We start from the raw sequence: 15,182 nt of genomic DNA, 5'->3' as shown, positions 1-15,182 counted from the left end.
CCGGGCCCCCCCACCCCTTCCCTGCCCCAGCCATGCCATCCTGCCCCTGCACACTGCATCGCTCGCCTCTTCATACCCATCTCACCTTTGGGGAAGGTGTGAGGGGTGCTGATGGGGGTCCGTGGGTCAGACGGGAAGACGGGGCACTGCGGGTGGGACGCCGGAAGGCGCCCCCAGCCCAGCCTCTCTCTCTCCCCGCCAGCCCTGGCCTCTGGTGGAACCCTGCCCCTTACCAGCCTTGACAGCAGCGGGAACCTGGTGCTGGGGGCGGCTGGCGCGGCCCCAGGGAGTCCGGGCCTGGTGACCTCGTCACTCTTCTTGAACCACGCCGGGCTGCCCCTGCTCAGCGCCCCGCCTGGTGTGGGCCTGGTCTCAGCAGCCGCGGCGGCCGTGGCGGCCTCCATCTCCAGCAAGTCTCCTGGCCTCTCCTCGTCCTCGTCCTCGTCCTCCTCGTCCTCCTCCACTTGCAGTGAGGTGGCAGCACAGACCCCTGGAGGCCCAGGGGGGCCCGAGGTAGGGTCCAAGCCTGAGTGAGGGCCCGCCACGCCTCCCCTCCTCCTCCTCTGACCCCCGCCTCCGTCCCCCACCTGGGAAGAGGGCAAGGAGGCCATTGGTGGGGATGCAGAGGGTCCTCAGAGCAGGAGTGACGAGGGAGGAAAGACCAAAAAACAAGAAACAAAAAAACAACCAACCAAAAAGAAAGAAAGAAAGAAAAGAAAGAAAGAAAAGAAACCAACCAACAGAAAAAAGAAAACCAAAAATAATCACAAAGAAACCAGCTGCCCCAAAGGAACAAGAGGTGAAAAACAAACATTAAAAAAAAAAAAAAAGAAAAAAGAAAACCAAAAACAAACAAAAAATCCCTCACCAAACCGAACAAACCAAAAACCAGTCTCGAGCCAGACCTCAGTGTGCTCACCCTCACTGCTACGACACCAAATAAGAACCCCAGCCAGGGGCGGAGAAGCCTCAGCAGGGCGGACTCGCGGGCCTCTGGCTGCGGGGCAAAGCCTCCCGCTGCGTGTGGCGTGGGCAGAGAAGGAAAAAGAGAATGTGCCAGCCTCCCAGCCGCAGCCCTCAGTCCTGGGCCGGCCAAGGCAGGGAGGGCACAGGCTGGGGCTGATGGGGTGGGCTCAGAACCACCCACCAAATATTCCTTTCCAGAAGGTGAAAGAGAAAGGGCCTGAACAACTTTACACCAAATATTCAGTAGCTTCATCCAAAGGATGTACAGAATTTTTAGCGTTGTGCTCAACAGAATGTGTCCCTGTCATGTGTCACCCCCCTCTCCCCTGGCCCCCAGCTCTCCCTGCCCGGGCAGGGGGGGGTCTCGCTTTAACCTCCTCCCTCCCCCAGCCAGGGGAGAGTTCAGGGGAAGGCCTGGGCTGACTTTTCACCCCTTGTACCTCCCCCTTTTTCCCTTTGAAGGGTGGGCTAGGCCGTTTTGCCAAGTTCTAGCTCTCACATGTCCCCCCTCAACCCTGTCACCCTCCTCTGCTCTGGAATCTCCCCCCATCCCTAGTCCGAGGGAAGGTGGAAGCTTCAGGCAAGAGAGGATGAGGTGAGGGCTTTCAAGTTGTCTTTTTTTCCATCCTCGTCTGTCAGTTTCCCTGAAAAAAAAAAAAATTCATATTCCAGTGCCTATCCGTGGGATCCTTCACGTTCTTTGACATTGACCAGAAACCAAAAAGATAACTCACCTTGCTCTTCCCACCCTGTGCCCCTCCGACACTGGCAGATGCCTCTTCCTCTCCCCTCACACACATGCACACACGCACGCACCCCAGTGGTGGGGTTCCTCGAGATGGCGTCCCCATCAGGGTCCGTGTGGCGGGGATAGTGCCGTGACCTGTGGTCCCCATCCTAGAGGGCGCTGTGGTGGCCACCACTCCCACGAGACCTTCCTCAAGTCTTGGCTGGACCCTGTGTTTGCCCAGCCCTGGACACATCTCGACAGACAGAGGAGAGATGCTGCTGGGAGCCACGTTGCCCTCCTGCTGTTGTGGAGGCCAACAAAGTTTTGAACCAAAAAAAACAAAAACAAAAACAAAAAACCAAACAATAAATTAAAACTAGAAAAAAAAAAGAATTTATAGATATATATATATTTAAGGGAAAGAAGACGAGGACTCTTCAAAGGATACGAAGGAGCCGCGAGGGGGAGCCAAGCCCCTGCACCAGTGGTCCAGGCCCTTGGTCCCCGAGGCGGATGGAAGGACGGATGCTTCTTTCTCTTCACAAATACCTCATGGACGTCGTCTTCGGGAAAGCCGGACGGGGGCGGCAGGGGCAGGGCCTGTCCCTCAGCCAGGGCGGATGGAAGCGGGTGGGCAGGGCTGAGAGAGGGTGTCAGGGACAGGGGTGAAGAGCCCCGAGCTCCCCGCCCCCCCCAATCAACTGAAAAAGCTTTAAAAAAAAAACAGGAAAAAAAGGAATAAGAAAGCAAAAAAGAATGGACGAAGGAAAACTAACAAACTTTCGGGTGGTTTGATTCCTCCTTTGAGTTCTACTTCTGTTCTCTGCAGTCTGTCCTCTCCCCTCCGTCTCCTCCTTCCTCTTGGTCTGTCTCTCCCCCTCCCTTCCTTCTGCTTTCACCTCTCTTAATCTCCTTTCTGTGTCTCTCCTCAAACCAAAGTGTTGCTGTGAAGGACGCGAGCCATTGAAATCAGAGTGGCCCCCGCCCCTCGCTGGGCAGGAGCAGAGGGAGGGGAGAGCCCCGGGAGATGGGCAGTGCCGCTGGACACTTCCGAGGAGAGGCAGACAGAGCCTCGGACACCACCCCGGGCCCCGAGGCCTCAGCATTCTCTTTCTTGCCTCCCTTCTCCCACTCGGGAAATGAAACTGTTGGGCTGGGACATGGAGGCAGCAGAGGCTCAGCTGTTTCAGGGGTCTCGGGGTGCCTTGTCTGGGCAGTGGTGGAGTGGCTGCCCCTCCCACCCTGGCACCCATGGGGCCTGGCCTGCCGTCGACCCATCCTCGCCAGAATGTAAGCATCTCCGCTGAACCGACTCCCTGCCCTTACCCTACCTCTGAGTTTGTCCATTTTTATTTCCTGAAGAGAAGGGACTGGCTAGAGGGCCTGGGCCCCAGGCCAAGGGTGGAGAGGGGGCCAAGGGCTCCTGAACAGATAGGAAGGACATTTGAGCAGAGCCAAGTGAAAGGAATTACAACCAAAAACCCCTCTGAGAAGACAGGCAGCATGGAAGGCATGGTGGAGATGACTCAAACAAAAACTATGATTCTAGACCAAAAAAAAAAGGAAAAAAAGAAAAAAAAAAAGAAAGAAAGAAAAAAAGAAAAAAAAAAGAAAAAAAAAAAAAAAAAAAAAAAAAAAAAAAAAAAAAAAAAAAAAAAAAAAAAAAAAAAAAAAAAAAAAAGGAAAGAAAATCCAGGACTCACCACCACCCACTTCATCCTGCTTCCTCTCCATCAAGTCCTGCCACCTGGGACCTTCCTCCACCCCAGTGTGGGAGGAGCGGGGCAGAGGGGAGAGGAGGAAGCAGGGGGCAGAGATGGGGCTGATGCCCTGACATTGGTGGAGGGACCCCCTGTGCAGCCGGGGTGGTGGGGACCCTCCCCGTCCGACCCCCATAACTGGGAAAAGAAAAACAAGAAAAAAAGAAAATTCCTGGGAGGGGGAAAAATAACCAAATCCCAAGCTTTAACTACAGCTGTGAAACCAAATATTGGGAAGGGGGTGGGAGGGAGGGAGGGGCAAGTGTGCCCCAGGTCTCCCCCCTGGGCCCCCCTCCCCCGAGGACTCGAGATAAGGCACCAAATACCTCATAGAACTTTAATGTTAAAAAATGGAAACCAAATATCGTTGGCTGGGGGCCAGCCAGGGCAAGGGGCCGGGGGCCTGAGGGAGCCAGGGTTGGGAAGGTGATGGGGGAATTCATGCCCCCCAACCCCCTCTGCCCCTTTTCACTCCAGTCCCCCACCCCGTCTCGACTCCGGGAAACAAAACTATCTCATCGTTTTTATTTTGTGGTCTGTACAGAGCCTGTGTCCGTGTGTCTGTGTGCGAGCGAGAGAGTTGGGGGGCTGGGGAACTTTACGTGGGGTTGGGGAAGGAGACCCCAGGCTGGGTTCTGGGCTAGGTGAGATGTCTGAGGTGGGGGGCCAGGGGCTTGGGCTAGAAAGGATGATGAATGGGTTGGAGAAAGTGGAAGCCCTCTGAATTTCTCCTCCCCAACCCTGACCTCCTACTGGAGGGAGGGACAGAGACTGGGTCTACCTAATGGTGGGCCTTTTAATTGTGCCAAAAAAAAAAAAAAAATGCCAGTAACTAAAACACCTCTCTCTGTTCTCTTCTGGGAGGGTGGGGGTGGAAGTGGGAGGGAGGGCTGGGGGAGGGTAAGTGGGGGTCAGTGGAGATGAAGAACCCAAGCCTCTGTATGGATTGGGGCTAAGACCAGAAGGGGTAGTAAGGCTGTAAGTTTCCCGCACATCTCCTCCCTGGGGAAGGCCAAGAGAGGGTCTCCAAGCCCTGCACCCTGGGAAGATGGGGTAAGGGACTAGCCACGTAGTGGGGGACCTCTTGAACTGGCTAGATTTTCCCCCCTACCCAAATCCCAGGGTGCCTCTCTCTCCCTTTAGCCCAGGGTAGGGGGAACTGAGTGAGAGAGAGAGTGAGACAGACTGAGCAAGATTGAGACACGCGGGCCCCCACTGGTCTCTGAGTGGGAAAGGCAAGTGCGAGAGATAAAGGCCTCCAAGAGAAAAAGAAACAAGGGACTAGCCACGTAGTGGGGGACCTCTTGAACTGGCTAGATTTTCCCCCCTACCCAAATCCCAGGGTGCCTCTCTCTCCCTTTAGCCCAGGGTAGGGGGAACTGAGTGAGAGAGAGAGTGAGACAGACTGAGCAAGATTGAGACACGCGGGCCCCCACTGGTCTCTGAGTGGGAAAGGCAAGTGCGAGAGATAAAGGCCTCCAAGAGAAAAAAAAAACAAACCAAAGATTTAACCATTAAAAAAAAAAAAAAAAAACCCACAGACAACTCCGCTACCTTTTTATATGTTGGAAAAAAAAGTGAAAAAAATTAAAAAATAAAAATTAAAAAAAATACACAAAAACTCCAAGCCGCAGTTCCTTCATGCGGTTTGAACTTTGACCTCAGCAGTCTCCAAAGCAAGATGACGATGAGAAAGGTGAACAAAAAAAAGAAAAAATAATGTATATTTTTAAGTATTTGTCCTTGAGATGTTAACTCCTTGTTAAACAAACACAAAAAGGAGAGAAAAATCCAGAGAGAATTGTTGCTGGGACGGAGACAACTATTTACTATGTCTGTGACCCCTCCCCTCTGCCTCATCCTCCTCTCCTCTTCCCTTTCCTCTATCCCTGCTGCCCCTCCCCCAGCCTGTCCCCCAAGCCCAGGGGCTCAGTATTTATTTATTTATATAATTGCAGGGTGACTGGGGTCCTCTCTCGACAACTTGTAGAGAGGTCCTTTGAATCATGGTAGGGTGGGGAAGGGGCAAGGATTCTTTGGGGAAGAGCAGGGGCCTGATCTTTGGTCAGTTCCTCTCTGCTAGCTCCTTTCTGGCTTCTTACCCCACTGCTGCCACCATCTCCTCCCAAATCCAAGGCTGCACTAGGGCAAGGTGACGATCCCACCTTGTAAAGACCCGATTGGCTTGGCCCTTTTTGGGGTGGGTGCCTCTCTCACCTACTCATTTGAAAAGCCAGGTTGGAATGGGGATGGGAAGAGGTGGCAAGTAGTGAGTAAGGGAGACCAAGAAGTGGCATCTGGAAATTGAGTAGGCCCTGGAGGAGACCTGCCTCCCCTCCATTCTCAACAAGTTAGCCCCCCTTTCAGTTCTGTTTGACCCCTGTGTTGGTAGCCCCTCCCTTCCCATCCTGTACCCCCTCCCTGTCTCTTCTCGTGGTAGCGGGTTAGCGTTTCAGTGTTCTTAACTCCAATCTGCTTGTTCATTGTACAATGTGCTTCTTTTAAGGCCCCATTTTTGTAACTTGAGTGTGTCATTCATCTGAACAACATCAAAAAATAAAAAATTAAAAACTGTACAGAGAGAAATACAGCCTATTCTCCCTTGGTCTCCTCTCTGTCTTGGGAAAGGTGGCGGGGAAATCAGGGTATGGGGTGGGTGTGTGTGTGCTGTGGAGGGGAGGGCTTTACTGTTCAGGGAATGTTCAGAAGACCTGAGCAATTTTTTTTTCACCCATTAAAAGAACAAGCCTCGGGGCTTCCCTGGTGGTGCAGTGGTTAAGAATCCGCCTGCCAATGCAGGGGACACAGGTTCGAGCCCTGGTCTGGGAAGATCCCACATGCTGCGGAGAAACTAAGCCCACGCGCCACAACTACTGAGCCCGTGCTCTAGAGCCCATGCTCTGCAACAAGAGAAGCCACCACAATGAGAAGCCCGCACACCACAACGAAGAGTAGCCCCTGCTCTCCGCAACTAGAGAAAGCCTGCACACAGCAATGAAGACCCAATGCAACCAAAAAAAGAAAAGAAAAGAACAAGCCTTGGAACTTAGAATGAATTCAAATTTCTGAATTTAAATCTCAGTTCTGCCATTTTATATGACCTTCAACATGTGAACTTGTGTCCACATCTGTAACACAGACACAATATGTAGCCTGTGGGGCTGTAAGAATTAAATGAGATGGTGTAGGTGCTTAGGACAGATCTCCAGCACGCTGGCTTCAATAAATGAGAACTATGAGAAATGCAGGAAACAAGTGAGTAGTTCCCTACTTCCATCCACAGAGGACTAACAAGACCCTTTAAAAAGAGTTGACTTTGAAGTTGCCTGGTGGTACAAGATACACACCTGACTTCTTTTTCAGAACATTAGGTCCCTCATTCACTCAAATTTTTGCGTTCATCCTGACTAAGTCATTTGGCAGGAACAACCGTTCCACAGGCCAGACCACGGGCTGATCCCCAGGACCTCACTGCTGAAAATCTGAAATGCTGTCAATAACTGTTTTCTCACCGCCGTCAGGCCTTCTTGTTCCATCCTCTAATGTATGCCTGGCACACAGGTGCTGGGATTCTGCAAATTCAATAGTGAGGGATAGGGGAACAGGAGAAAGGAAACGAGTAGGAGAGGGTTTGATCGTTTCTAAAGAGAAAATACATTAGTACTGCACCGCTTTGGCGAGAGAGAAGAAAAAAAGGTAGTTCTCCAACTCTCAAGCCAAGTCAGTAGGGATGGGGCAGTGGGATGTTGGGCTGGAGGTTCATAGTAGCACCCCGGGGAAGGTCATTTGTTCCAGCCCCCTGACTGTAGGGGCTGCAATCAGAACCATACAGACCCAAAAGGTCTTTGGCACACAGGCCAGCCTGTGACAAGCACAGATGCCACACCTGAGAGCACTCTGGAGCTGAACTAGACATCCACCTGTAGCCTCGTAAACGTGCTCAACTGCTCTACATGGTCTCCCCTGTACAGTCATACTTGGGCCTCATATCGTGAAGAACATATTGACACTAGAGGACCACTGTTCTGTCCCCTTGACAGTTCTGCTTAAGCAGCTTCCACATCCAACTAAAACCAAGCAATGCAAGGTTATTCTTAGTGGGGTCTGCAAGTCACCTGCATCAGCATTGGTGTGTTCAAAACACAGATGCCTAGGTCTCACCAAGACATGCTTGCTGGATCCAAATCTCTGAGGAAATTGCCTAACACACATTAAAGTTCAAGAACCTTTGCCTGTCCGATGCAAATCCCAGCATCCAAGAAGGGTTTGATTAGTGCAATCTTTTTTAGGAGAGTGGTCCAACTGAGGACCACGGAAGTTTCAGTAGGGTGAACAATGACTTGTTCATAAACATGTTTGCACACATAAACTTTTCTCAGGGTGGGAGTCTAAAGTTTTCATTAGAGGCTCTAAAAAGGAACCACAATAGAGGAAGGGTGATCCCCTCCACTGTCACCCAGCTGCTTCTCTGCTGAAAGCATCTTTATCTTGGGGTCAACCAGAACCCTCAGGGTTTTTTCCTCCATTCCTGTCCCTTGATTCAGCCTGATTTTTATCTGGTTTTGCAAAGATAAATCCTCCAATTGTTCTAAGCATTTATTTGATATGACTTTCTGGATGTTACAGCTCTTCCTGAAAGGAGGCAGTCTGAGAATGAATCTTCACCTGTGGCTTAAGGGGCTCTGGCATGCTGGGCTAAGATGGCTCGAGTCCTATCTGCAGGGTATGAGGTTACTGAAAGATGGTGCCCACGATCAACACACTCTGGTCGAAAACAACTGCTTAACATACTAAGTGCTCTACCTCATTAGGAGCTGTCGAGATAGCAAAAGGCTGAGCGCTTTACCTTTTTAAAAATGAAGAGAAGCATAAGCTCCAGTGCCCACAGAGGGCTACAGGATTGCTGAAGGGAGTCGAGAGTAATGGAGAGGCTGAGTGGGCAGCTCTCAGGCCTCCCTTTCCCCTCGTTTCAATGCAAACAGCTTCCCTTTACCCTCTCATTTACTAGGGTTCCAATAAGAATTCTAACAAAAAGACTACAGTAACCTTGTGGGGGGGGGGCGGTTATTTTTCTTGGAGTGTGGCTCTTAAGAGAAAAGACTAGCATAGGAGCCGAGCATTTCCACCAGTCACACACTCACCGTCTCCTCTCTCCACTGCCCTCCCCCAAGTATGGAGAAGGCAGAAGAGTGCAGAGGAATGCGTATAGGTGATTAAACCAAATCAAACTACACTGAAATTCAAGCTCTGCCCTATTTGGTTTGAATGACCTTGGGCAAGTCACTTCACCGCTTTTGACTTCAGATTCCTTTCCTACAAAACGTTCTCTTCACGGGATCAGTGTGAAGATCATTCCCAAAAATGTAGGAAAATACTTGAGACAAATTGGGCATTCAAACATCAGTCAGCCACCCCAACCACCCCTCTCCCCACAGCCAACATCCGTGGGCTGAGCCAGAGGCCAACTCCAGGTGGGTGTCAGAGCACCTCCCCTTGTGAGGCTTCCTACCCCCAGAGACTGTTACTCAGATTCTTCTCCAATCCCACAGCTGGATCTTGTCCCAGAAGCCACCTCCTCTACTGCCCCGGAGATCGTGCCTTTCCGAGACCTGCATTTGCCTTCAGGGATGCATAGTGAGAAAATCAGATGGCCTTGGAGGAGACGGCTCACGTCAGGCCAGAGAGAAGGGGACAGGGGTGGCGGGAATCTGAAGACTTTCCTAAATGTTCCTGCCACCAGCAGAAACAGCTTCAGGCTTTTCGATGGGGCTGTGGGGACATCTAGTGGCAAGAGAACCATGCTGGCCCCATCTACTACCACAGTGAAGTCCCTGCTCCCTGAAAGCCATGCCCATGGACCCTAGGTCCTCCTTAGTTTCTGTTTACTGAGCTCTACTACTTGCCAGGCCCTGTTCTAGGCACTGAGAATGCAGCCATGAAAAGTCAGACCCAAGAACCTGGGGCTCACAGCTCCCAAATTCCACCACCCCACACGGCTGGGCCAGACAAAAGCACATAAATGTCCAACTCAGTCTTTATTGACCATTTCACCTTGGGGCCAACAGGTGTGTGTGTGGGTGGGGGCACCTTTATGCACGTCAAGGACCCTAGAGCACCCCCCTCAGAAGAAAGAATAAATCCAGTTACAGAACTCACATGGCAGTTGAGAGGGGTGGAAAAGGGGCACAGTATGTACAGAGACTTAAGGGGATGGCAGAGAAAGTTCTTCAGCAAGAGGGCATGATGGTGCTGAAGAGGGACATGCGGCAGGGTCAACCACTGATCTGGACCCCCTCAGCCTCAGCCAGAGGGTAGATCTCAATGGCCTCCACCAGGGGCAGGGCTTCCACTGCAGTCTCCATCACAGCCAGGCCGACGGCAGCCTCTGCCTCTGCCAGCTGCTGCCGCACAGCTGCCTGATGCTGCTGCTGGTGGGTCTTGCGGTGCTTCCATAGGTTGGAGAAGGAGCGGTAGCTCTTGCCACAATCGGGGCAGGAGTAGGGCCGCTCGCCCGTGTGAATGCGGCGATGTTCTGCCAGGCGCATGGAGATGGCAAAGGCTTTACCACACACTTCACAGGCGAATGGCCGCTCACCTGTGTGCAGGCGGCGGTGGTCCTTCAGGTGGGTACTCTGACGGAAGGCCTTGCCACAGTCTGGACACGGGTATGGCCGCTCGCCTGTGTGGATGCGCCGGTGTACCTGCAGTGACGTTTCCGTGCTGAACAGCTTCTTGCACTCGCTGCACTCCAGGCCACGGCGTCGGGCAGGGGCCGCAGGGGCTGCAGGTGCCATGCCTCCAAGGGTCGTTGGGGAGGCCACTGGTGTGCGAGCAGCCCGTGGGGCCCGAGGGGCCGGAGGCTCCTTAGCCAGGACCTCCCCAGGCCCAGCAGCTGCGTGGGCTGCCTCGTGGGCCTGCAGCCGAGCAGCTGAGCCCACTTTCTTGCCACAGGTGCCACACTCGAAGCGCCGCGGGGCCTGGGCAGCGGCAGCTGCACAGCGGTGCTCATGCAGCCGCAGCGAGGAAGGGAAGGCAGCACCACAGGACGAGCAGCGGTGGGGCTGGCGCCCGGCATGGGCCACAAGCTGGTGGACCTCCAGCAGCCGTCGCAGCAAGAAGGAGCGGGGGCACTCACGACACTTGTAGGGGTACTCGCCCGTGTGGTGGTAGCGGTGCATAAGCAGGCGGTAGGGGCGGTGAAAACGTACTCCGCACTCCTGGCAGCGGTAGGGGAAGTGCTGGGCATGCACCAGGCGGTGCTGCCTCAGGGTGGAGCTCTGTGTGAAAGCCTTGCCGCAGTCCCCGCATCGGTAGGGCCGCTCCCCTGTGTGTGTGAGCCGGTGGCGGGCCAGGTTGGCGGGCGAGTTGAAGGGCTTGGAGCAGTCTGGGCAAGGGAAGGGCCGTTCACCTGTGTGTGTGCGCAGGTGGTTACGCACATGAGACTTCTTCTTGAACATCTTGCCGCAGATGCTACACTTATGGCGCCGTTCCAGCCGGTGCACAAAACGCTGGTGCCGTGTCAGTTGCAATGCCTTGCCAAATTCACGGCTGCACAGGAGGCAGCGGTAGGTGCCTGGGGCAGCAGGCCCTGCTGGGCTCTCCTCAGCAGCGGGGGGCTCCGGGGCCTCTGGCTCTCCAGTCTCTGCTGGGGCTGGCTCAGGGAAGCCAATGACAGGCTCCTCCGGTGGGACTGGTGTTGTGGGCAGAGGGACACCCCCAACCCCATGGGTACGCCGGTGATAAAGGAACTTGGTGAGGTTGACAAAGGTCTTTCCACATGGACATGAATGCAGAGGATTTGGGGTGTGGGCTCGCCGGTGGGCCAGGAGGAGGGCCTCTGTGCCAAAGGCCAGGCCACAGTCCACGCACAGGAAATGAGACTCGCTGCTGTGGTCTCCGAGGTGCTGGTCCAGACTGGAAGGGCTGGGGAAGACACGACTGCATAGGGGGCACTTAAAGACACCCTCCCGGTGACTCCGCAGGTGCTGCTGCAGCTGGTGAGGTGAGAGAAAGAGCTGGTCACAGGCTGAGCAGAAGAGCTCCTGGGTGGCTGCCCCGCCTGGCTCTCCACTGTTGTTCCTCCGTGCCCTGCGCCCCCGGCGATCTCGTCCAATGGCTTCACCGTTGCGCAGCTCATAACTGTGGTCAGAGGATGGCAGGGGGTCAGGCTGAGACACAGGCACCTCTGCAGGTGATGCAGTCAGAGTCTCCTGCTGCAAGGCAGGCTCCTCAGACTCTGGGGCGGGAGCCGGGAAGTGGGTGGCCTGATGCTCCAGGAAGTCGCCTGGCAGCTGGAAGAGCTGCGAGCACTCAGAACACTTGTAGAGGAGCAGCTCCACCTCAGTCACCACCTCGGTGGTGGCAGCGGCAGAGGGGACAGCTGCCCCTTCCCCACCCTCTTCCGCCTTGCGGTATGAGTGCTCCACAGCCACGCGGGCCTGGCCCACGGGGGACCCCAAGACCACTGGGGACCCCAGGACAACTGGAGCCGGAGGCTTGGTGGGAGTGGCCCTGAGGTGCGTCTGCCGGTGGTTTAGCCAGAGCTCCTGGCTGGCGAAGAGAGCCTTGCAATCCACACACTCATAGTGGATGGTACTGGCGCTCAGGGGGGGCGCCTTGGGTGGTGGCTCAGCTGGTGCTGCCTCCTGGGGTGCCATCATCTTCAGGTGCAGCTCCTGGTGTTCCAGGAGCTGGCTGGGTGACATCAGCAGCTGCCCACACTCCAGGCACTGGTACTGGCTCTCCTGCACTAGGGTCTGATAGAGGCCCGTGCCAGAAGCTGCCTCTGTGGCCACAGTGACTCCAGGGTCGGCCACACCCACCAGCTCAAAGTGCTGCTGGGGCACGTGGGAGTTCTGATGCATGAGCACCTCCTCCAGGGATCCATACAGCTGGTTGCACTCAGAACAGACATAGCGGTGCTCAATGTATAGGACTGTTTCCTCTGACTCCTCAGTCATGACGGCGGCAAGACCCTGGGCTGGGAGAAGTGGGGACAAATTGTATCTAAGCGACTGCTTCCTCAGTCCTTCCCAGGGAAAATTCTTTCCCTTTATCATTTCCCTACCAAAATCCTAGATCGATTTCCCCATCTAACTTCTTGCTTCCATATTTCCACTCCCTAACAATCCTTCCTCTCCTGAACACACAAGAGCACCAAGTACAAAACCTTCCCCGCTGTCCGTTCCCAGTGAATCTGCCCAAATCTCACCTCTGCATCAACTAGCATTAAACTCCACCTACCAGATCCTTGCAACCTGTCCAATCTCTCATTCTCATGCCTCACAGCTGGCCCAAAGCCCCAGCCCATCACACAGGACCCTCTCCAGTCAGATTTCCTTCCACTGACTCTTCTTACCAACACACTACCCCATCCCTACCCCCAACTGCCGGGGAGAGTCCTCACACAGGCCCAAACCACCCACAGTTCACAGCTTCACTCCTCCTCTGCTCCCACCCCCAGGTTCTCTATCTCTTTTTACACTCTGACCACTCAAACTGCCCCAGGGCCCTGCCACTTTAGGCACCCTCTCATGGTGCAACCCTCCTCCTTTGTACACAGCTCGGCTAACTTTCTCCCTTTGGTGCCCAGGTTCCTCACATCAATAAACTTTTCTCACATTGGCCTAACCCATCTCCACACGCAGACCTTTTCCAAACCTTAACCACTTCCCCGTGATCCCCAGATCCCCCTCCTCAAATTATTTAACTCCCTCTACAAATCAAGGCCCTCTCCCACAACCCTAAGGGCCTACCCAGGACACCCAAACCCATCTTCACAAAAGCCTAATCCTTTCTTCACATTCAGACCCTTCCCACCACCCTAACTCATGTTTCCAGGGCACCCAGACACCCTTCACATTAATCACCTACCTCTTCTGTGCACTGAGACATCATCTACAACTCTCTCTGGGGTACCCAGACCCCCTCTTCATACTGACTTAAACCCTCCTTCTTTATAGACAACCACCCTAGACCATTCAGGGATTCCCAGAACCTCTCTTCAAATATTCTTCTTTGCAAAAAAGACCCCTCCCACCCTAACCCATTCTTGGGATACCCAGACCCCTCTTCTTTACAAAAAGACCCACCCTCACCCTAACCCATTCTAGGGAGACTCCTCCCACCTCACATTATTAGCCTAACCTTTTCTTCTTTGCAAAAAGACCCCCTTCCTCCCCACCCCACCCCATTTTAGGGATGCCCAGACACCATTCTTCGTATCAACCTAAGCCCCTCTTATTTGCAAAAAGACCCAACCCCACCCTAAGCCATTCCAGGGATGCTCAGACCCCCTCTTCATATCAGAATTCCTCTTTTCCACAAAAAGATCCCACACATACTCTATTTCAATCCAAGGATCTACAGACTATACTTCATAATGGCTTAAACTCCTTTCCCACATACCCCTCCCACTGTCCAAATCTCATTAAGAATACCCCCTCTTAGGCAAAACCCCTCCTACCACCACCTTAACCCTGATAGATAGCCAGACCCCTCTTCCTCACACCCAGGGCCCTCTGACCATCCTACTACCCTGCGGCTACCCAGACCTCCCCAGCTTAACACACAGATCTCTCTCACCACCCTAACCCCCTCCAGGGATCCCCAATTCCTACTCTTCACCTTGACCTAATTCCTAGTACTTTTCAGAAAGACCATTTCTTCTCAAGTTATTCTAGAGATACCCAGACGCCAGTTTCACATAACATAACATAAAACATAACGCTTCTTTGCACAGAGACCCCTCTCAACCCATTCCAAGGGTACCCAGCGCGCCCCCCCACTGTGGTTTAACTCTTCACATTAATGTAACCCCATTCTTCACACCGGGACCTCTCCCTCTCCCTCAGCTCTAAATCTCCCCTCTAGGCACATCCATTTCCTGATATCTTTTCACACCAAGACCCCTCTCATTGGCCTAACTCTCCAGGAACAACTAGACTTTCTCTTTACATTAACTTAACCACCTCTGTTCTCACGGCCTAAACCCCTCCCTGGGCACCCTACTGCCCTCTAACCGTCCACCCTCCTTCGGTCCTGGACTGTCCCAGCGCCCAGCCCTTTGCCGCGTACTCCCAGGAGCCTTGAAGCCCCTCCCGGGGGCAGCTCTAACGCCTCCCTTACCACCCAGGTCCCTGCCAGCCCCCAGCCCAAGCCCCGTCCCTCCTCGCCCTTCCCAGGACTCTGGCCCCTTTCCCACCCGCCACCCCGGCCCGGCCCCCGCCCAGCTTCCCGCGCGCCCCGCGGGCCGTTGGTACCGCTCCGCCCTCATCTCCCGGCGCGCGCCCCCCTCCGGCCCTCAGTGCGCAGGCGAGGTGACGAGTGGAGACCGCGGGGGGAGGGTGGGGAGCCCGGCCGGCCCTTCACACGCCCGCCCGCACTTACCCGCCTCAGCCGTCTCGCACCCCCCGGGCCCGGGCCCGAGCCGCAGCTCCCCTCGCGCGGCCACCCTAGCGCTACGCCCTCTCTAGCTCCCGCCGTCTCCTCTCGCCTGCTCCGCAGCCTCGCTCTCGCCCCCAATCACCCTCAGGGACGCCCCTCCCACCTTCCTCGTCGGCCGCCGCGCCGATGGCGAATGAGCCCAATCATCGCCCGACTGGCCCCTGCCGTTCTGCCAATCGACGCTCACGTCTCCGAGCCCTGGGCCAATAATATGTGACGTTTGGATCCCCCGCAGCGCCCAACCAATCCTCCAGCGACGTTCTCTCACCGGCCGGCCCCCG

At 54.5% G+C, this 15,182-nt stretch overlaps 2 protein-coding genes across 4 annotated transcripts in view; one reads left to right on the top strand and one right to left on the bottom strand.

The window, feature by feature from the left end:
- Window positions 1–813, top strand: part of POU2F2 (POU class 2 homeobox 2) — a 35,638-nt gene extending 34,825 nt beyond the window's left edge. For 2 of the 3 annotated variants that reach the window (XM_007458599.1, XM_007458597.1), the window contains exon 14: window positions 203–669. Coding sequence is in view for 2 of the 3 variants with exons in the window: in XM_007458597.1 (XP_007458659.1) it covers window positions 203–242 (40 nt within the window). In the remaining variant the exon portion in view is untranslated. Of the gene's footprint in view, window positions 1–202 lie in introns of all 3 variants that reach the window. The other variant, XM_007458598.1, reaches the window with a different exon arrangement.
- An 8,662-nt stretch (window positions 814–9,475) lies between these two features.
- Window positions 9,476–14,999, bottom strand: ZNF574 (zinc finger protein 574). The gene is made up of 2 exons (XM_007458595.1): window positions 14,845–14,999; window positions 9,476–12,436 (listed from the first exon to the last, which is right to left on the bottom strand). Exon 2 carries the CDS (start codon window positions 12,414–12,416, stop codon window positions 9,729–9,731), a length of 2,688 nt encoding a protein of 895 aa, XP_007458657.1. The 5' UTR covers window positions 12,417–12,436; window positions 14,845–14,999; the 3' UTR covers window positions 9,476–9,728.
- Window positions 15,000–15,182: the final 183 nt, after the last annotated feature.

Source organism: Lipotes vexillifer, unplaced genomic scaffold, assembly GCF_000442215.2.
Source record: "Lipotes vexillifer unplaced genomic scaffold, Lipotes_vexillifer_v1.1 scaffold371, whole genome shotgun sequence".
NCBI lineage: Eukaryota > Metazoa > Chordata > Mammalia > Artiodactyla > Lipotidae > Lipotes > Lipotes vexillifer.
Note: the sequence above shows the minus strand (reverse complement) of the source record. Positions and strands in the feature narration are given on the sequence as shown.